We start from the raw sequence: 22,655 nt of genomic DNA, 5'->3' as shown, positions 1-22,655 counted from the left end.
AAGGTGATAATTATAGGTCAAAGCCACTAAAATAAGTAAATGATAGAGCCTTCAGAGATAAGCAAATAATTTGGCCCTGTAAACTCCAGTTTCTTGAGATAGGTTATCTTGTTGTCTTTCTGGCAATATGAAGTGATAATAATTTAGGGCCTGACTTCAGGCTGTTTCTTCACTGACTCCAAACTGCTTTCAAAATACAGTGTCTTCTTTGGCTCCTCTCTCCAGTAAGAGTCTCCCTCTGTGTTGAAAGTACTGTGTTTTGCAACTAATGGGACAATTCAGAAAACTCCCTTAAATTTATTCGACCTCTTATTTAAATCTAGAAGAATTACATCTGTCAATTTATGTGAAAGGTTCTCAAGGCATTCTATGAACTGAGCATATTTTCACTCAGACAACATTAATGAATAATTTCCATGTGTTCCCCAAGGTCATCTTTCTGGGGGTAAGAGAAAGAGGGGTTGAAGTGGAGAAAGAGTGAAATGGGTATGCCAAGGAAGGTGGGGGCATTGACTTCGCTTTCCTTTTATGTTATTGAATAACCCAGGTTGGCTCTAGGTCTTCCTTGATAAAATTCTTACTTTGTGAAACAGTGGTGGCATTTTTGATCATCAGAAGAACCATTTTTCAAAGGCTATGAAACTCTTCTGTTACAGGCTATGGCATTCAGTGAACAGGTATTTTACTGGTAATGGAAATTCTGTTTATCCAATTTCTACTGATTACTCACTTATCCTCCCTCTTCTGACTCATTCAAGAGGAGATTCTAAAGTAGAGCGTGTCAAAAATATATTACATGTTGGGGCGTCTGAGTGGCTCAGTTGGTTAAGTGTCCAATTCTTGGTTTCAGCTCAGGTCATGATCTTGGGGTCTTGAGATCGAGACCTGCATTAAGCCCTGCATCAGGCTCATCACTTCATCAGGGAATCTGTTGGAGATTTTCTCTCTCTCTCTCTCTGCCCCTCCAGCTGCCCCCCAACCCCATGCTCACTCTCTCCCTCTCTAAAATAAATTGTAATATATATATATACATATATATACATATACATATATATCTTATATACATATATATGTATATATACATACATAAATATATATATATGTATATATATATTACATGCTATATATGATGCAAAACATGCAGGTACGTAGCTCATACACTACTTGACAATATGGTTTATGCCTGAGCAGATGAATTTAAAGAGGAGAGGACACCATTTAGATCAAGAACGTAAGTGACCTGTTAAATAACAACTACCAGAAGATGCTGCCCATTTGAGGCAAAGTGTAAGGACACTGATTCATGTGCACTAGGAAAAGGAACAAGGATATGACAATTAATGACCCATTAGTGAAGTACAATTCTTCAGGGCAGTGCATCTGCCTCTTGTTTCCCTGCTGATCCTCTAATTAGATGCTTTGACTACTTCTCACCAAACATTCAAATATGTGGAAACTCGGATGGGGGCGTGGATTCTAAGTTTTTTTGCCTAAAGTTTAGTAAATGCTTATCTATCTGTGGATGTAATTATTTCACACTTGGGCTTGTTTACTCTAGTTTATATAGAACTATGTGGCTATCATATATGAACATGATTCCCTTAAGTTTTTATTTAAATAGCAGGAAAATAATCCTTTTTTTCTTTAATGAAGTGGCCAACTGACATTCCTCACTTAGCATGTTAAAGAAATCCTCTCTTTCTTTAAACTGTTATTCTATTGGGGATCAATTAGTTGAAAGTTTACATGAATGACAGCCCATCTTTGTTTTTTTTTAAGTCATTTTCTTTCTTTTTCAACATGGGACTTGAACTCATGACCCTGAAATCAAGAGTCCCATGATTTACTGACTGAGCCAGCCAGGTGCCTCAAGGATAATAATCTCTTACAGAACTTCACTTCTCTTTTTTTTTTTAATTTTTAAAAAAAATTTATTTATGATAGTCACAGAGAGAGAGAGAGAGAGAGAGAGAGAGGCAGAGACACAGGCAGAGGGAGAAGCAGGCTCCATGCACCGGGAGCCCGACGTGGGACTCGATCCCGGGTCTCCAGGATGGCGTCCTGGGCCAAAGGCAGGCGCTAAACCGCTGTGCCACCCAGGGATCCCCAGAACTTCACTTCTCTTAATGAATGGGTTCCCCTATCTCCTTTCCTATCCCAATTGAAATGAAAGCTTTCTGACATATTCAATCCGCCTCAAGACTAGTCAGTCACTCACTCAGGCAAGTACTATGCTCTTCATGGGGTAAGACATAAACAAAACGGGGTTCCAATCCTCATGGAGATACCATGGGGGCAGACATTCGAACACAAAAGTATAATGCAGTGTAACTTTTGTTATGATATAGGTGCATATGAAGTAACACAAGAATACAGACAAGGAAGCAATTAGTTTAGGACTGAAGGATGTTTTAGAAGATGACATTTAAACCACCAAAATATTTTATCTCCTTCAATTACTTATATTCATAGTAGTTAGGAAAACACTAGAAACTTTCTCAAATGCTTTTTCTGAACTATAAACTCCATGAAGACAAATGTTTCCCTGTCTTCTTTTGTGTCCCCCAGGAGCTAGGAAAATGTGTAGCATATGGAAAATAGTCTGTTGAATGAATAAATAAGAATATGGAGTTTTAAGAGAGTGTTTGTTTCTTTTCTGTGCTGAGTAAAGATATTAGGAATATACAGACTATTTAGGGGAGGGATATCATTAATATCTAGTTGTTATACTTTTATATCATAAGTTTAAAACTAAACATACTTGCTATATTTCTCTCCATTGCCTAAATTAACTCAAGTCTTCCAAAATTTTTTTAAGGCATGATCAAATTCATTTTAAATGAAACTTGTTTTCTTTATATTAATTATAATCATGGTAAATAAATAACAGACTCATAAGTAAGCATGACACTAAGATAGGATTATTTTCTCCTCCAGCTGGGAATTAAGTCAATGTTGAAATTCATTTTTCTGGTTATATATTGGTAAAGTCTGACAAAGAGTTTTGGTCTTCCCAATCATTCTCCTCCACTCACTCTCTGTTCTAGTGATATTTCTTCCTTCCATTGAAAAGAATAAGGTTTCTTACAAGCAAAGAGGGACCAGAAAAGGGAATAAAACAAAGAAATTTGAACTTAATTATTAGTGTCACCTAGAAATAGACCATCATATGCGTACATAATTATTACATATACACAACTACATGGCATCTAAACAAAAATCTAGAGTATATACCTGTAGTAGGTTTCCCCATTTTTCATTCTTATTTTTATTGGCCTGGAAAATTAGGTGTTTTAATGTAGATATACTAAGATATCTTTTAAACAATTACTTTTTAACTTTAGGATCCTTACCTCTCCTGAATAAAGTCCAAGGTAGCTTTCAAAGCAGGAAACTTACACAAAAGGATATTTAGGTTTATAATAAAGAATGTATCAGACCCATTTGTTGACAGTTATTTCTATAGTCCTCAAACATAATTTAAATCGGAAAAACACACTTTATAAACCTTGTACCGGACAATGAAACAATAAGGACTAGTGCCAAAAATTGTCCAACATTCTTTAATGCATAAAGCATTGTTTCTGGAATTTAAGATTTTTTTTTTTTAGAAACCTTAGAAAACCAGAACCACTTTGTCTGGTTTTGAGTAGAGGCATAAAGGTTTTAGATACTTTCTTGAATTAAAAAGAGTTGTAGGGCAGCCCGGGTGGCTCAGCGGTTTGGCACCTGCCTTCAACCCAGGGCGTGATCCTGGAGACCTGGGATCGAGTCCCACGTCGGGCTCCCAGCATGGAGCCTGCTTCTCCCTCTGCCTGTGTCTCTGCCTCTCCCTCTCTCTCAAGAATAAATAAATAAAATCTTAAAAAAAAAAAAAAGAAGTTGTAACATATCCCATGTGATGACTTTTTGTGATTAGCTAAAGCCAACCCAGTGAATGTCTCTAGGTAATGAGATTATTAATATTTTTAATTTTATGATATTAAATTAATAATGAATAAGTAAATCAATAAATGAGAAATATTCTGTATATCCATACAGAAGCACAGGATAAATCCTGTCTGAGTAGGCCTGCTCTTCTGATTGAGAGTGTTAGAAATCTTTTGTATTTTTTATAAAAAGTAAAGAGATTCATTCTGAAATTTTTGTTAGGGGCTTATATTTTAAATTCATGTTATTGTAAACCAAGGTAAATAAACCATAAGTAATACTCACTTATAAAATCCTGACTAATTAAGGGGTTTCAGAAGAAGCAATAATTCTATAGGTTCTCTTAATCAACCATCTGCTTAATGGTGGAAGGTGATGTAAGAACTGTCTTATTCTTAGGGCGCCTCAGTGGTTCAGTCGGTCAAGCAGTTAAGCGTCTGCCTTCGAATGGAGTCATGATCCCTGGGTCCTGGGATTGAGCACCGCATCAAGCCCCCCATCAATCCTCCTGCTCTGCAGGGAGTTGTCTTCTCCCTCTCCCTCTCCCTCTGACCCTCCCTGCTCTCTCTCTCAAATGAATAAATAAAAAATCTTTAAAAAAGGAACTGTCTTATTCTTTTATATATATTCACATTGAGACACTTGGAAAGGTGTTCCTTTGCAACTGTAAACTTTGCAAAACTGGTTTTCTTCCATGTTTTTCCTATTCTCATGAGAAACAACAAAGTGCTAAGTCTAAATCTTTACCACCCATAGCATGGTGCCAGACCAGAAGAACCAGCATCACCTAGGAAATTGTTAGAAATACAGAATATCAGGCCCCTCCATAGACTTACTGATTCTACACTTCTGTCAGGTGATTCACATACATATTCAAATTTGAGACCCACTGTTCTAAATTAAGGCCATTTCCCAGCCAGTAGCAAATAATGTGGCCATGAATTAGTGTGGCCAGGGGCCTCCAAGTAGAGAATGCTTTGAAATTGTATGCTTGGATGGAAGTCTTCACCTCTACACAAAAAGGCAGGCTTTGGAAGCCACCACGGATTCTATGGTGTAACGAGTTTCCTCACTGTGAACATTTTGATATGCAGCAATAATCTGTAACCACTGCTTGTTTCTAAAACCAATACTCAGCACTTTTACGTTAAAAAAAAAAAAAAAAAGGTAAGGGGGTGGATACTTCTCATGATGGGATAGATTTTACTGTTTCCCACCTGTCTAGCTTGGTAGGGCTGCATGGTCATCTCTCACATACTCCTTTCAATGCTTTTCTCCAAGGTCAACACATAAATTGATTTTTCTTTAAGTCTGGATGTTCACTAAATTCTTTTTGTTTACATTGATATTTGTCTTTTCAGAGTCAGTTTACCTACAAGGAGTAGAATTTGGGATTCCACTGAATTTGCAGCCTGTTTTGGGACTACAGATAATCATTTTGCGGCAGCTAGTACATGATACAAATTCCACTTGGTTGTAAGGAATCTTACACATTCATAATAAAATCATATTCAGGTAAAAGAACAGCGAAAATGGAATCTATTTCTGCATAACCATGCAACGTTTGTCTCTGGGACGTCATGGCAGTATAGATGACAATACCATTTCCTAATAGTATTTTTCAAGTACCATTTGAGGTATTATTTTTTAAAATTATTTGCTTATTTAAGTCATCTCTATACCCAACGTGGGGCTTGAACTCACAACCCCGAGATCAAGAATCTTATATACTCTTCAGATTGAGCCCCAGCCAGGTGCCCCCTATTTGAGGTATTCTTAAGGAATACTGTCTTTGACATTATATCACATGTAGGCTGCAAAAATCTTTTTACATATGTCCCAAGCAATCCTGATACTGGAGTAGAGGGAAACAGTTCAAATTCAGGAAGAGCTCTGAACTTATATACATTCTGTGTCATATTAAAATTTTAAATTTGTATTGTATATTTATAGAATTTCAATTTAGGATGAATAAAGCCAGTGTTTCGTCTTCTTTCCAGACATCACTTTGAACTACTATATTTCTCTCTTCTGCAACGTGCTGAAAAAGTGGGCCTGGGTCTCGACCCTTTTTTCTGAGACCAACGTTGTCTTCATGTTGAGGTCTGCAATTTAAATGCTGAGCATGTGCTCACTCAAAATAGTGCTGATTGGTGGTTAGGCTGAGACTAAGCAAGCAGTAAATTCAAAGGGGAAACATGTACTGATGATTTGGTGAAGGGGGCTGTGGGTCTGGAAGTATCTACTAGCCCAGTGTTTTTTCCAGTCAACTGTCCCTCTTTAGGAGAAAGGCACCCATATTTAAGGCCTTGTTAATCTCACTATTCAAACACCACCACCACAATACACAAGTATGTAAAAGGGTGTGTGGATGTCCTTCATTCAACTTTTCAGGTTAACTCAATGTATATATATTTCCATGGGAAAATGAGGAAATGAAAAAGTCATTACTTCCTTAAAGGGAAAACCTAGGAAAAATAATTAAGGAGACTGGATGATAACGTCATTTGCTTTTACAAACCAAAAAAAAAAAAAAAAGTTCACTTTTATTAAATTGCATTCAATGTCCGTTGCATTTTTCAACGTCCTCAATTCAGAAACTAGTCTACCCAATTATTAGCAATGAATGTAGAAAAACAGGCATTTCCACTTTAACTTAATGTACACATTGCTGAAAAATCTTGTATGCTACATAATTGCATACTAAAAATAATAGGGCTTCTGGGAAAAACAGGGATGGGACAGACCCCTGAAGATGTGTGCAACTTTGTAACTAAAGCACTAAAACAGAAAAACTCGGTTCCTAGTGGGAGAGCTGGGGCAGCCCTGGGAACGGCCCCAGGAGCTGGAGGTTGCCTCAGGGGAGTTCAGGAACACCCAAATCTAAAGTGGAGTGGAGGTGGGCTATGAACACCAGGGTCAAGTAGCACCTGTAGAGAGCCCAGGCTGCAGGAAGGCCCCACTGGGGACAAGAATCCAGTGCGGACACTTGTTTTTCATTTTACCCCTTAGCTAACAGCTGGGCGATGGGTTGTGATTTTTCCTTTAATTCTGGCCATACTTGCTTGAAAAGCTACATAATTTCCATGTTATGGAGTCATCATTCTCTTTTATATGGGAGCTAATTAGTGTTAAATGCACAGTGGAGCAGAACGGACTGGGCCGGGGAGCCAAATCATGGTGAATTTTACCTATCACAGTATCCATAGCTTTCTGGACCATTAATTCGGCAATTGACAGCATATAATATTCTTGCTTAATATTTTTGTCCCAAAGTATTATTTATCTCAAATAATATTTATGTTTTTTTTTTTTTATAAATTTTTTTTTTAAATTTATTTATGATAGTCACAGAGAGAGAGAGAGAGAGAGAGAGAGGCAGAGACACAGGCGGAGGGAGAAGCAGGCTCCATGCACCGGGAGCCCGACGTGGGACTCAATCCCGGGTCTCCAGGATCGCGCCCTGGGCCAAAGGCAGGCGCCAAACCGCTGCGCCACCCAGGGATCCCAATATTTATGTTTTTGATAACATGTGTGATCTCCCACTTTAGAGTAAAAATAAGGTCCTCAGAGAATGGGACTAAGTTCTCACTTATATTTTCCCATTGTAGCAGATAATACATTATCTTGAACACGTGAGCAGATAAAAGATTCGTGTAGATTGATAAAATCTCCTGATTTAAAAATTAGGGTACATTTAAAGTCAATGCCACTGCTTCCTAATATAAAGAAGGAAATATATTCTGTTCAGAATTTTATGTCCAAAAGCAAGATTTGAACTTAAAAACTTAATTCATAAGCCATAATTGATAAAAAATAATGTTAGATACTAAATAAGAAATGTCTATAATTGGGAAAATAGGCATTTAAAAAAAACCACCTTGGTTGCATTATAATTCAAGATTTAAAAGCCTACAGTACTTTTTTTTTTTTAAGAAATCACCAAAAAAAAAAAAATCTTTTTCCACTTAAAGTTGTAGAAGTACCAGTGTTTTAATTTTACATCATAGGAAGTCAGAAATTTTAAATGACACTAAATGCTTTAAATGGGAAACAAAAATTGGACACAAGTTTCTTCCCTTTAAGAGAACACAAGAATGTTGGTTTAAATTCTCTTTCAAGACTCTTAGGGTGACTAATTCCCAAATTTTGATGTTACACTTTTTGATTCATTTGTAAATGTTGACAAAAACAAGTCACATAAGCATTTAACTCGACTACGATGGATTAGTTAAAAAAAAAAAGCCGCTAAGATGCTAAGATGCAGTTTTTCCTTTAAAAAAAATACAGCTTCCAGGATGCATGCATGAGTGGCTCAGTAGTTGTGCATGAGGGTGTGATCCCGGGGTCCTAGGATTGAGTCCCATATCAGGCTCCCTGCGTGGAGCCTGCTTCTTCCTCTGCCTATGTCTCTGTCTCTCTCTCTGTATATCTCATGAATAAATAAATAAAATATTTGAAAAAAATAGAGCTTCTTCCACATCCCTGGACCCACTGGTAGATCATGTGACTCTTGGTCTTGAGGTTGTAAGTTTGAGCCCCATGTTGGGTGCAGAGATTACTTAAAAATAAAATCTTAAAAAAATAATAAAAAAGAATAAAAAGTACACCTTCCTGTAGAAAACATCTTTCTACAAATTTATGTAGCGTTTTATGCAAGGTTAAATCTATTTTTATTTCGAGTATTGCGATATCTGATGATAAATTGCCTTACAATCAAATTATAAAAAATTCAGAAGATCTAATAATATCTGACTTTTGTCCCAGGCTAAGAAGAAACATGGTAATTAAAAAGAAATGCTTTTAAGAATTTTTGACTCTTAACAAATGAGTCTCATTTTGAAAAAATATATGCTTCATTATTTGTATTTTTCAATTTATGTCTTTTTAACAAATGCTATTTGTAAGTGGCAACTCAACCAAATCTTCGTTGCAGTCTGTACAATTACTCTAGGAATTGATAATCCAACATTCAAAGTTGATAGTTTAAGGGAGACTGTAATTAGCATAAAACAGAACATTCCTTTGAGTGCCATGGTCATATGCCACATGTCCAGGAAATGAGATATATATATATATGAAGCCTCATATGGACATCTTAAATGACATGGTTATTTAGATACTTTTTTTCTGTGAATCATTATATAATATTTTCTACTCATTTTGAAATAGGTGATGGCTCTACGCAGCAGGGTGTGTGTGACCTGAATATGTTTAAATGTGTGTGCAGATATCTACATATGCAAATCCTGGTAAAGTAGGACTAAAATTCCAGTTACACTTAGGCCATTACCATACATTATGTACGTATGCTTGTTCATTCATTAGAAGTTTCTACTTTGATCTTATCCCATTCTTTTATAATAAATCCTCAAAATTTCAAATGCTATATGGCAGCTTGGAAAGGATTTATTAGTCACAAATGTACTAACAAATGCATCACAACATAAAATATAGTACATTAAAAATAAAATGTAAGCAGGAGATAAGAATATAACCACTTTCAGTTATTGGTATGTAAAAAAATAATAACAGCAAACATGTAGAACATGCTTCCTGGTCTTTTGGACTTCAAATCCACCATGCTGAATGGATTTTTATAGGGCATATACTTGTTCATGACCTCCAGTGTTAAGAAATTCTGTCATGTTTGAAAACTAGTCCCTAGTGGAGCCTGTGTCCCTGTTAATAGCTGAAAGGTCAATGGAGCTGCTAAACAGTTTGTATTACTGTCAGGGTGGCCATGAAAACACCGCCTGCAGCAAGAGGACTTGGCAGCTGGGTCAACAGGCACTGTGGGGATTTATCAACCTAGGGGGGCCACTTGCATAAAACTTTGACTGATGAATTGGGACTAGACTGGCTTATTGGGCTAAAGCTTCTCTATTATGTGTGACTTTCTTTAGGATGGCAGAGCTGCCTGCTGGCTCCCTGAGACATATGTGAAGGATAAACAGAACTGATTTCCTCTTATGAAGTGATTTTTTGGGAAAAAAAAAAACACTCTTTAGCATCCAGTATAATAAGGAGTAGGATGAAGATATTAAGAAAAAAATAAACAAAAGGCAGTAAGTAGGGCCATGGAGGGGAAGAGTGGGGAGGCGGCTGGGGGGAGCTGTTTTTGATACTGGTCACACAGGAGTTTGAGGATACACATTTCTGTAAAATGACCTCTCAAGCCAGGAATTTGCATTGTTAATTTATAGACCTCTTAAGGGAATTGTCTGTGTGACTTGGTTAGATTACAGATAAATGATATATCAAAATATAGTGAGACTGGGTACACAGTAATTAAATTAATATGATTAAGAATAATTTTGTTTTACAAATTCCTGGAGAAATAACCCTGGAAACGTTTCAAAAAAAAAAAAAAGCCATTTGGTCTAAGTTCATCTGATACAAAAATTAAAGAATCTTTGGCAGCAATGTGAAAAAAAAATTGTGTTCTATAAAAATAAAACTTAGAAGGTACATAACTGTTAGAATTCTTTAATTTCTACCCCACAGGAGCATTTGTTTGATTCTGAAAAGATTTAATTAAGAACACGCATCCAGGACATGATTTGGACATTTGGAAACTAAGTATTAAGAGCTCTTGAAAGCTCCACAGATATTCTTACCCTAGTTTTGGAAAGACAACCTTAAAAGTTGAGAAACCACCTGAAAATAACTCTTGAGTGCACAGAATGAATGCCAACAATATTAAAGAACTTACTATGTTTTAAGTGTATTATTTAATTATCTTCAAAAGCGCTCTGTGGAAATGAGGAAGGGGCAGAATGATCATCTGCACTTCGCTCATCGGCAAAGAGCACAGTAGGGTGAAGTAACTTGATGCAGGGTCTCCCAGTAAGGAAGATTCCGGACACAAGACCAGTTGACTCCCTGTCCTTCCAGGATGGCCCTGTTCCTTGTCTTGATTAGTCTTAGATGGCAAAAGTAAATGAAACTAAAATTACTGCCCACCTCTTGTGCTTACTAGGGCAGACAAGACCCAGGACTACAGACTTTTTGAGACCTAGTGAGTTGACTCAGCAAGCTGGATATTGGTATTGACTGGATCCTAACTGCACTCTCTCATGAGATGCAGCTGTTTTACCTTTGACAATATTCCTGAGGTGTTTAATATTCTAGCATGGAGGAAAATTTACTCCTTCTTTACTTTTTCCTTAAATGACTCCTGAGTTTTACGTAAGCCTTAGGAAAACCTGGTTGCAGTCCTACTGCATTTTCACTTTAAAAATTATAAATAATGATATTTGAAATTTTTTAAAGATTTTATTTATTTATTCATGACAGGCACAGAGAGAGAGAGGCAGAGACACAGGCAGAGGGAGAAGCAGGCTCCGTGCAGGGAGCCCGACGTGGGACTCGATCCCAGGTCTCCAGGATCACACCTGGGGCTGAAAGCAGCGCTAAACCGCTGAGTCATAGGGGCTGCCCCTTGATATTTGATTTTTATAAAAGGTTATCTTGCCACCCTTTTCTGAGATGGACACTCACTATAAAATGATTTTACACTCATATAAGTGATTATGTAACATATACCCTTAGACCAAATTGCCCTTACAGACTGAGGTGGTAATGCTGTAACCTCATCTACTTTTGCAAGAATGACTTCAGAATATTGCAGATGGTTTTTAAATTCCCTTGTCTTTTTTATATGTGAATGTGTGTGTGTATGTATGTGTGTATAGGGAAAAACAGAAAAAAACATAAATCCTATGGTGAGAAAGAATGTAACTTCTATTACATGTAATATAGAACATAATTTTTTAAAGTAGGCTCCACACCAAGCATGGAGGCCAACATGGGGCTTGAACTTACAACCCCTGAGATCAAGACCTGAGCTGAGACCAAGAGTTTGATACTTAACCAACTGAGCCACCCAGGTGCCCCAACCACAAAAATTTTATGATTCTTTGTTATTCTCTTCCAGGACCATGAGTCAAGTGCTGTTTGAAAATAAGTGATTCTAAAGACAGTAGATCTAAAATACAATTAACCTAAGATTGAATTTGAGTTAGATTTTTTTTTTTTGAGTTAGATTTTTGATATAACAAGAAATGTCTATAACAAGAAATGTTTTTTTAGTTGATGAGGCTCTTTCTTCAAATTCTCCCTCAAAAGTTTTGGAGAAACAGTTGGGCTCTGAAGCAGACATTCTGAACTCTGTTACACTAGTAATTAGCTTGTGTTTCTAAAATAATCCCGTTCACATACACTAAAGTGTCTGCTTATATAAAACTTCAACTCATCTAGGGAGAAATACTATAATAATAAACGTTGGCATCCAAATTGAAACAGCATGAAGCTCCCAACAAATGTTTATGAAAACATTTGTTTTCTTATAGTCAGCTTCATTTTGAAATTTATGCCTATGCCTGTGTATGAGGACAGCATGTTTGGGACTCTGTTACTCCCCCCACCTTCTGAAAACCAAACACACATCTTAACCCTGGCCCCCACACGTGACAGGACTCACCAGAAACAGGCACCATAATGAGAAGTCAGGCCTTTCAGGTATGTCACTCTGAGACCACCCTACTAGAGGAGGCCCCAAGATCACAAAGCCAAGGTCCCTTAAGGAAACTCTGGTAATTAGACACTAATAATGGACTGAAGGTGTAAAATTCACCTCAATTCACCACCAGCAGACTAAACAATCCAGATGAAGAGAGAAAGATTTTGTGAGAAGACGGAAGAATTCATTCTAATACTACCAGGAAGCCTGTAAAAGCAGATCAACTTTGACAAACATAATGGACTAACGACCACTATTTGGAAACGAAGAGCATTCGATCTGAGTAAAATCCCTAGCATTATTTTTCATCATGAGAATGCTGCTACTTTGTTTGATTTGTGTTTTAATATTGCCAACTTCAACCGCACAGAAGTGTCTGATATTTTTTTCATTCATTACTTTGCTTTTTACAAAGAGGGCATTCATTTCACACCCAAGGAGGAAAAGGTCTTCTACAAGGCATAGATGGGTGCTTCTCTTTCTTTGGAGGAAAATTTGGATTGTTACATAGAGGAGGAATGCGATCAGGGTGTCACAGGTGAGTATATGGGATATGCCGAGAGACCGTGTAGAACTGATTACTCCTCTTTTTATTCTGTAGTACCAACACCAACTTACAGTTTTCTCAAGAAACATCATGTTTTGTGGTATGGGAAAAGGATAAAAATCTCTATTTTGTTAGTCTGTGATTTTTTTCAGAAAAAAACATATGCTAGGACTTATAAATAATATTTTTAAACTCTTTTTTTTTTTTTTTTTTTTAATTTATTTATGATAGTCACAGAGAGAGAGAGAGGCAGAGACACAGGCAGAGGGAGAAGCAGGCTCCATGCACCGGGAGCCTGACGTGGGATTCGATCCCGGGTCTCCAGGATCGCGCCCTGGGCCAAAGGCAGGCGCTAAACCGCTGCGCCACCCAGGGATCCCTAATATTTTTAAAGTGGAACTAAATTCATGCTTCTAGGAAGCTTTTTAGGTTATTAGAATTTATTCTTCTAAAAGAGACTTGAAATATGGGAATTTAAATATGCAAATAGGTTCACAAAGATAAGTTAGTACAGAGAGAATTTGAAATTCACAGCATGCTATACCTACAGTCTGACAACAGGGGTGCTATCTGAGGACTTAGGTTTTGTTAACAGTCATTTCTAAGCTTATAACTAATACATTTTTGATAGTATATAATTTTAGCAGTTGCTGACAGTTCTGCCTTTATTCATGAAATTTTCTAATTATGGTTCAAGATAATGCTGTTGTGACGGGCAAGTGGAAAGGAACAGGGGACCAAATGTATTTTTTGAAAGATTCAACATTCAAGTCTTCCTCTTGCTGAGGTAAATGAGGACATTTCTTCAGTTTCCATTTGTTCAGTCACAGAAGCCTGCATGAGAGCTGTGAGCTGCCAGACAGTTTTGAAATGAGGCTCAGATGTTGAACTGCCAAATAGCTTATCTTGATTACCTGATGAAAAAATCATACTAAACAGCTGTCACTTCTGCTAGTATGTTTCCAGTTTTCTGGAAAAAAGAGGAGGGTTTATTGTTTCCAAAATGAAAGCCGAAGCCACGGTCCTACATGTTAGGTCCTCCTCTGGAGTGTAACTGGGCTTGCTGATTCCACAAATAGAATTCACTCCCTGATAGCACAAAGAATGACAGGAATATGTGGACACATTAAGGCTTTAGAGTCCAGCAGAGTCAAGTCTAGCCCTCACAGCCTGGAGTTGAGGGTCCTCCCAGGCAGCACTTGGCATACTGGCCAAGGCAGAAGCGTTCATGTTGGTTGACTGGTAGTTGCAATTCATCACCAATTTGAACACAGTAAAACAACTTGGAGAAACACTACTTGACTTAAAGGAATATAAAGAGATCTCACCTTTTGGGATCTACAATTTTGTAGAGTTTTCCATTGTGAGTCTGGGTCATACTTTTACTACTCGACAGAATGTAAACTTCACCTGTGAAGAAAGAAATACAGTATGAAAAAAAAAAAAAAAAAAAAAAAGAAATACAGTATGTTAATCTATAGTATTATAAGGCCTTTCTTCCTATTGCCTAAACAGATATTTTATATAAATAGGTAGATGGGATATTTTACATTTATTTTTATATCTACTTATATATCTACGTTTATATATATATATATATACATATATATATATATGTGTAGGTGTATGCATATTTGTGTGTGTGTGTGTGTGTGTATCTGTATGTCTATGTATCTCTGTATATCCTCAGGAAATCACTTGCCTGAAGATGATGAGAGTTGCACAAGTCTGCCTTACAGTGCATCCAGAATCCAATCACTTCTTTCTACATCCTGTCCACTCCTATTCCAGAGCAAGGAGACATCCGTCCCTCCTGGATTAAGGCAGAAGCCTCCTAACTTATCTCCCTGCTTCTACCCTTTTTCTTCTATGTTTAATTTCAATATATCAGCTATAGAAATTCTTTCAGTCAGATCATTTAAGTTGGGTCATGCTCCTTCGTTTCAATACTTCCAATATCTCTCAGAGCAAAAGTAAGTCCTGACAGTGGCCTATGATGTCCTCCCTTATTGCTCTGTCTGACCTTATCTGCATTTTTAAAGGTAATCTCTATACCCAACATGGGGTTCAAACTCATAATCTTGAGATCAAGAGTTGGATGCTTCACTGACTGAGCCGGTCAGACACCCCCATGTGGCTCTTAAGTAAAGCCAAAGAGTTTCACATTAAAGCATAATTCAAGGAAGATATGTTTAATTTTAATTATAAAGTATACACAATGCTATAGCTTTTTGACACTAAGGATTGTATATGCTTCATTTGTTAGTTCTGCTCCCAACATAGTATTATGTGCAGATAGATGTTTGGATATTTTAACCAACGGTGGTGACACTAACAGGATGATTGACAGTGAATCATTTGCAGTAAGGTCTGGGGAAATCAGAATGATTCAGTCATAACATCTAAATATTCATTTCTAACTCTGCCACAAACACTTTAATTCTCATTTATATTTTAAAACTAGAGTTTGCCAATGAAATTTAAATTCTATAATAGAGGATTTCAGCGAGAAAGAGTATCTCTTGGTACTTTTGAGTGAGCTAGGAGATGTATCAAGGGAAAATTAATTGTAAATGTTTCGATTCTGGAATGAGAAAAAAAGGGATTGGAGTTCTCATCTTTAAGTCATTACAGTCCTATAGCTCTGAAATACACGCTAAGTCTCTTGTTGACCTAAATGGATGGCATGGAACTCTTCCTGATGAATTCTATATTTGATTAATAAAACTCAAACTGGACTTCTAGGGAAAGTATTCTGATTTACATGGGAAACACAACTCTTCTTTTTTAACACCTAAAATTCATCCTAGAGGCGAAAGGAGCATAGTGGCCATGGTTTGTTTGGACGCTATTCTTTAGATTGAGTCATTATGAAAGCTACATTTATCTCTATAATTTAAAATTAGGAGAATTTTCACTCTGTGATAGCATTCCAATATCAGCTTCTTTTTGCTTATAAGCTGTGTAAATTTTCATAACACACCAGCAAATGTATGTTAACACAGATCGTCATTCAGAAGATAACTTTTATTCTGTTGGAAAGCAGATCTACAAATTTAGCTTATCATGTACAAACTGTGTGCCTCGATGGACGAAAAAAAATAAAGTTTAGAAATAGAGGATAAGGTGATGCTGAGATTATAACAAATTTTTTACTTATTCCAAGAGACATGGACAAGTGGAAATGCTTTCAGATAGAGAACAGAAACTAATGAGCTTAGATTTTCTAAAAATCAGTAGACATTTAAGATTTTCTCTTTTTAGGACTCAAAAATTTCTCTTTTTTTTGTTGCCTTCATTACAAACAACTGCTTTGTTAGTTTTATATTTTTGGAGCGGAAATAAGATTTAAAGACCCCCCCCCCCCCGCCCCCGCCAGAGAAAGTTCATTGGGAGAGAATAGGTAGCTGGGCCGTCTCTAATCTTCATGGTAGGTCACCCTTGCTGCAGGTACACTGCCAGCAAATGGAAGATGAGATTGTTACACTTATTCTTCAGAACAAAACAAAGCCTCTTGGGCAAGGGAGTGAGAATGGAATTTCATAGAAATAGTGTGTACAGTACCTAATTCATCTTCTCCAAATCCCAATATGTGACCTGAAAAGTAACCTCTACAGGAACCACTGTTGCCGAGACAGAGTGGTTTTTCTTGCCATTGCTTGCTCACAGGACTTTGCTGGAGGGTTAAGAAATTCCTACAACAAAGAGATACCATAAACTTACAATGAAAATAAGCTTTAGCTTAAAAAAAAAACACAATAAAATGCTTAAAATAAAACTCACAATGAATAATTGTGCCATAAACCTGGCTTCTAAAAGGAAAAATAAAATAGCCCATAATGTGTGCGAATACTGTGAAATTCTCATGTGGTGAGAAAGTACTTAAAGATAGTATTTTGTTTGGAGGGGGGCACTAAAAGTACCTGAGTATGAGAAAAGCCCTCCCCTTCATCCAGAGAATGATACTTCCTCTCCAGGACTAGACTCCATGCTGTGCTATTAATCAGAGAGAGGGACAGGGGGGGAGATCATGGGGTCAGTAAACTTTTCTGGTTCCTTTTAGCGACCAAGCATATCAGCTCTGCCATATGCCTGAATGCCAGTGACTTGGGAAACAAGATTCATAATTTGGGTTTCATCACAGAGTTCCTGAGAATCGTCCACAAAGTGACCTCGAAAAATTAGGCTAAGATTTAATTTTGTAGTTTTCTTATTGACAGAGACAAATTAAGTTCTCTAAAACTCCTGAAAGTCTGGCAAAAATAAAGGTTCTGAGCCTTCCAGTTTCCAAATAATTTGGAAAATATTCACACAACTCATGTATAACAATAGTTTTCAAATTACTCATTATGGTAAAATTATGTTAAGGATGAAGGGAAAAGCCTACATGATATGAAAAGTCCACCTGAAGACTTCTCTGCTCCAAAAAATTATTTTATGAACTTAATCAAATTTCTTTAAAAAGCATCTCTTAGGAAGTTCTTTAATTAAACTGTCATACATAATGAAACAATGAGAAAATAATAATCTTTATGGGTGTTCCAGACCTGACCCCCAAAGGGAGACAATCATTTAAATATTTTATGGTAGTGTGTCCACTCATCAATGGATATGTCATTTGATACATCAAATTGTGGTATCAGGAAACCTACCCATTACGATCTCCAAACACATAGCTCCCATACAGTCTTTCAGACTGGCAGCCTCGGTAAACAAATCCACCAACCAAAGGACCATTACTGAATGGCTTAAATTCTAAAAGTGATGGCTCACTTTCTGGAAAGAAATAAACACAACATTAGATCAAATGAAATATTTTTATGAAATAAAAGTAACACAGGCTCAGTAATATTATTATGGTAATTTATGTTAAATTTGAAATGTGTTCCATGATGAAATGTGTTCCATGATGAATACTTGTTATAGATATTTAATAAATATAATTGTCTGTGGCTAAAATAGTATAACATATAAAGAGCTTCCCTGTGCAGCTTATTGAAATGGGGATGCTCTGCAATGCTTGTTGTTAAAATTGCCACACATACCAAATTTTCAATAAAATTAGAATCTGAGTATTTTGGAAATCATGGTTATTTACTTAAGGACTAAAGTATTTTATTTTATTTTTTTAGTTTTTTAGTTTTTGAACTAAAATATTTTAAAAAATAATAATTTGGGGGCACCTGGATGGCTCAGTGGTTGAGCACCTGCCTTTGGCTCAGAGTATGATCCCAGGGTCCTGGGGTCCAGTCCCACACTGGGCTCCCTCAGCCTATGTCTCTGCCTCTCTCTCTGTCTCTCATGAATAAATAAATAAAATCTTAAAAAAATAATAATTGTTTTAATATTGATTTTTTGGTAGAAATGCTTCTGCATATGTTTAGTAAATTAAGCCAGACCTCTGTCAAGTCATATAAAATGTTTGAAAGTTCATATTTTAATGAAAATAAAAGTATAGTACATAAAAGTTCTTTGAACCACATTTGTATATTTTAAAATATCATCACTCAAGTAATATCTTCATTTAAACCATTTTAATAGTTTTGGTTATAGAGTTGTATGATTAACAATGTTATTGCAGCCATTCTTTTTAATTACATGTGTGTAGTCAAATATCTCAATCTTTCCATGCATGTCATTATATACTTGAATACATTTACACTAATTGCAATGGAAAAGATTGAAAGCCAGTTGCAAATTAATCTGAAAATTTATTATGTGCTTCATGTCAATAAGTCAGTATCAACAGGCAGTATTTTAGGCAAAAGCTTTTGTGGGAAGATGGTAATTTTGAGTAATTCTCCTTTCCCACGTGGTTATGGTGACTGTATTTTAAAAAGTAGAAAAGATTAAGTTTTAACTAGTTCACTGAAAGGCAGCATAACTGAATGGTGAAGGTCATGACCTCTGGAATCAGTCATCCTGGGTTCAAATCCAGGCCTTGCCACTTTGTGTTGTATGATAATTAGCCTCTCTGTGTCTTAGGTCCCTCTGTACAATGTGGCCAATAGCAGGACTCACTACACAGAGTTGTTTGGTGAATGCAATGGGTCAAGTTTATAAAGTTACTAGGGGGCTGGCATGTAGTAAGTCCTGTGGATGTGGTTATTTTGTTTTCTGCTTTATTGAAGTCAAGATGACAAAGTTGTAAAGTATTTAAAGTGTGCATCATGGCGATCTGATATATGTGTTTGCTGTGAGAGGACTCTGCGGATGTGTTTTGAAAACATAAATGTAACACTATCAGTAGTGTAGCCAGTTTCTGCTGAACCCCAATGAATGTGATCAAGAATTTAGTTTAATCTACAAATATAGCCAAAATTCCATCAAACCAGTGACTCATAAGATTTTTTTTCAAACCACATCATTCTTTGGTTTGGCTTTCATAAGATGCACACACACACACACACACACACACACACACACACACACACACAAATACCTGAAAAAAAATTAAGTAAAATAACTGAATACCACTGAGCTAACACAGCTGCTTCATTCCTGGTGCTAAATAAATATCTGCATTGAATGAGTAAATAGAAGGAGCAATCAATTTAATAATCTTAATCTACTGTGTTCTCTGAATCATAATAATCTATATATTGCTTCCTCCAAAAGAAGTAAATAGGAAAACACCGAAAAATATTAAGCTTTTTGGCCTTCATTACGCAACTTGATTTTGTATATATGTCTCTAAAACACTTTAGGGACACCTGGGTGGCTCAGTGGTTGAGCATCTGCCTTTGGCTCCAGGCATGATCCCAGGTCAGAGGTCGATTCCCACATCAGGCTCTCTGCAAGAAGCCAGGTTCTCCCTTTATGTCTCTGCCTCTCTGTCTGTGTCTCTCATGAATAAATAAATAAAATTTTAAAAATAAAAATAATGTCTAAACATCCCATTTTCATGACTTGGGTAAATAACAAGTCTATTAGGTTGTTTTCTCTAAAATAGCACCTTAAAAATTACATTCTTATTTGAAACACATAATTTTTCTAATTGCTGAGACTAGCATATTGGGTATTGAAAAAGTTCTTACTTTTAACTTGCTTTTTCCTCTGTATATAAGATGTGAAGACAAGTTCTCCTTCATGTATCAAATAAATAGAACTTATTCATTTTGACTCTCAGATGAGCAAAATATAAACAGCTAATTTTTGAAGATCCATTAAATTTTTGGACCTACAGAGCTCACTTCAACCCATGGGAAAGGTAATTCCCCAAACTGAACTCTTGGGGCTTGTAAGTGTCACTGGACCTTTAGACTTGTGCAATTTAATCCCTTACCACTGTTAGGTCAGTGTTTTTATGCTTTCCCAAATTTTGCAGAAATCCTTTTCTCTTCAGTTAATATAGCAAAATAAAACAAAGCCCAAACTGAAGCCAAATCAACGAATTATGCTCTACTTACCATAATCTTTCCCTTTTATTATCTGTAGGATTCTGGCAGATGATCTGTTCTTTCCATTGGAGTCTGAACAAAGTATTGTTAAATTGATGTTTATATCAGTGGGGTGTCGATCCACAGCACATCTGCATAACACATGGGGGACATCCATGAATTCCTACCAGGGTTTTTTTCTAAACTCATACTGGAGATTCCTGTCTTAGGAACCCTATTGTGGACTGGCAAGAACCTTGTAAGCTATTTCATTTGGATCCTCAACAGAAACATTCAGATTTTTTGTTTACTCTGCTGAAGCTAAATGACCTCTGGAGAATATTTCCTTATTTCCCTTGGTATCTCCCTCTAATATGAATGTGCACTGTGACTTAAAACATTTGTTGGTGTGTTATGAGGTATGAGAACCAGCAGCAGCAGCAATTCACAGTTGCAACACACAAATCAGAATTAGTTTTGGCATTAGTTTTGTGTTTTTTACATGGGATTGCTATATTCTAATGCTCAAGCTGCTCTAGCAAAGGAAAGAAAGTGAGCACTACAATTTAGAGAATAAAATAAAGCTGGTCCTCATGACCACTGCACTCTTCTACACTGACTTTGTCTTCATCTCACCTGCAATCTGGAGCTAGAATATTTCTTTGACTTAAGCCATTGACTGTGAACTCCATGAGCACAGGGACCACTTCCAGCTTCTTTATCACTGTATTTTTGTTACCTAATTCAAACCCAGGAACATAAAACGGGTTCAATATTTGTTGGATGTTTAAGTCCATGAGGGAATAGGCATGTGAAGCTTGGGTTGGGGAAAAAATTAAGCTGTATAATATAATTTTTGAAGTTCTCACAAATGTGGAAAATAGTGTTAAATTGTTTTCAAGTTTCTCAACTTTGACATCATTGACATTTTGAGCCAGATAATTCTTTGAGCAGGGGACTGGAAGGTGGAGGAGAGGGGAGGTTCTGTAAGGAACACTAGGATGTTTAGCAGCACCTTTGGCCTCCAGCCACTAGATGTCAGTAGCCGAGCCCCTCCAAAAATGTTTTTAGACCCTGCCAAATGTTCACTGGAGGCAAAATCAGCCCATTGGGAATCACTGTTTTAGATCAACAAAATACATTAATGACTTGACAACCAAACCAAACCATTTTGGGGCTATTAAATAAAATAGAAAACAAAACAACCTGAGAGTAAGTTCTGGATCTTAAAAGATGTTAAAGAGTCATATGTAGCAATCATCTCAACAGTAACAACTACAAAACAAAAACTGTTACATCCAAATGATCCCATTCATAATAGGGAAACTATAAGCCTGACCTGCCAAAGATGAGTTAGCTGTTCTGTGGCAACAGTCCCTTTATTGTCCTCTTTAATTCAATGATTCACAGAGTACAATGCCTGGCAGGGAACATGACACAGACATGATGTGACTTAAGGTGGAATTAAATCCATACGGGGGGGCCGCCTGGGTGGCTCAGTGGTTTAGCACCTGCCTTCAGCCCAGGGTCTGATCCTGGAGACCCCGGATCAAGTCCCATGTCAGGCTCCCTGCATGGAGCCTGCTTCTCCCTCTGTCTGTGTCTCTGCCTCTCTCTCTCTCTCTCTGTCTCTCATGAATAAAAAAAATAAAATCTTAAAAAAAAGAAAATAAAATATAAAAAAAAATAAATCCACACAGGGGGAGAAATTTTCCCTGTATTGTCTTTCTTTTAAAGATGGAGAAACTGAGACAAAAGACGGTCTGACCTCTTTCTATCCAGAAAAGAGCAAATCTAGAAGAAAAGGCCAGGTCTCCCGAAGGTGGGGAAGCCATCAGTCCTAGCTCAGGATGAATATTATGGCCATTATGAACCATCTGGCCCTTCTAACCTTTACTTTCTTATGGAAAAAAAGAGATCAGACAGTGAAGCTTCTCTGTATGATACCATGTGGTGGGTACATGTCATTATATATCTGTCCAAATCCATAGAGTGTACAACCTCCAGGCAGCCCTAAGGTAAACTCTGGACTTTGGGTGATAACGGCGTGTCAGTGTAGGTTCATCCATTGTAACAATGTCCCACTCCAGTGGTAGATGTTGCAAATGGGGAGGCTACGCCTGCGTGGGGGCCAGGTGGTCTATGGGAAATATCTAGGCCTTCTGTTCAATGCCAGCTACCAGAGTCCTGCTGAGGGGCATAAATGAGATAATGGGGTAAGATACTTAGTACAGCACTCTGCACCCAAGTGCTTAATACAAGCCAGTTTTACTTT

The 22,655-nt window shown here is 36.9% G+C and overlaps 1 protein-coding gene across 6 annotated transcripts in view; it reads right to left on the bottom strand.

The window, feature by feature from the left end:
• HHIP (hedgehog interacting protein) overlaps window positions 1–22,655 on the bottom strand; it is a 92,395-nt gene that overhangs the window by 10,185 nt on the left and 59,555 nt on the right. For all 6 annotated transcript variants that reach the window (XR_011994965.1, XR_011994966.1, XM_026018140.2 and 3 more), the window contains exons 8-11: window positions 20,411–20,532; window positions 17,654–17,777; window positions 16,566–16,696; window positions 14,330–14,411 (exon numbers count right to left, since the gene is read on the bottom strand). Coding sequence is in view for 4 of the 6 variants with exons in the window: in XM_026018140.2 (XP_025873925.1) it covers window positions 14,330–14,411; window positions 16,566–16,696; window positions 17,654–17,777; window positions 20,411–20,532 (459 nt within the window). In the remaining 2 variants the exon portion in view is untranslated. The remainder of the gene's footprint in view (window positions 1–14,329; window positions 14,412–16,565; window positions 16,697–17,653; window positions 17,778–20,410; window positions 20,533–22,655) is intronic.

This window comes from Vulpes vulpes, chromosome 10, assembly GCF_048418805.1.
Source record: "Vulpes vulpes isolate BD-2025 chromosome 10, VulVul3, whole genome shotgun sequence".
NCBI lineage: Eukaryota > Metazoa > Chordata > Mammalia > Carnivora > Canidae > Vulpes > Vulpes vulpes.
This window is presented reverse-complemented; position numbering and strand designations above follow the sequence as displayed.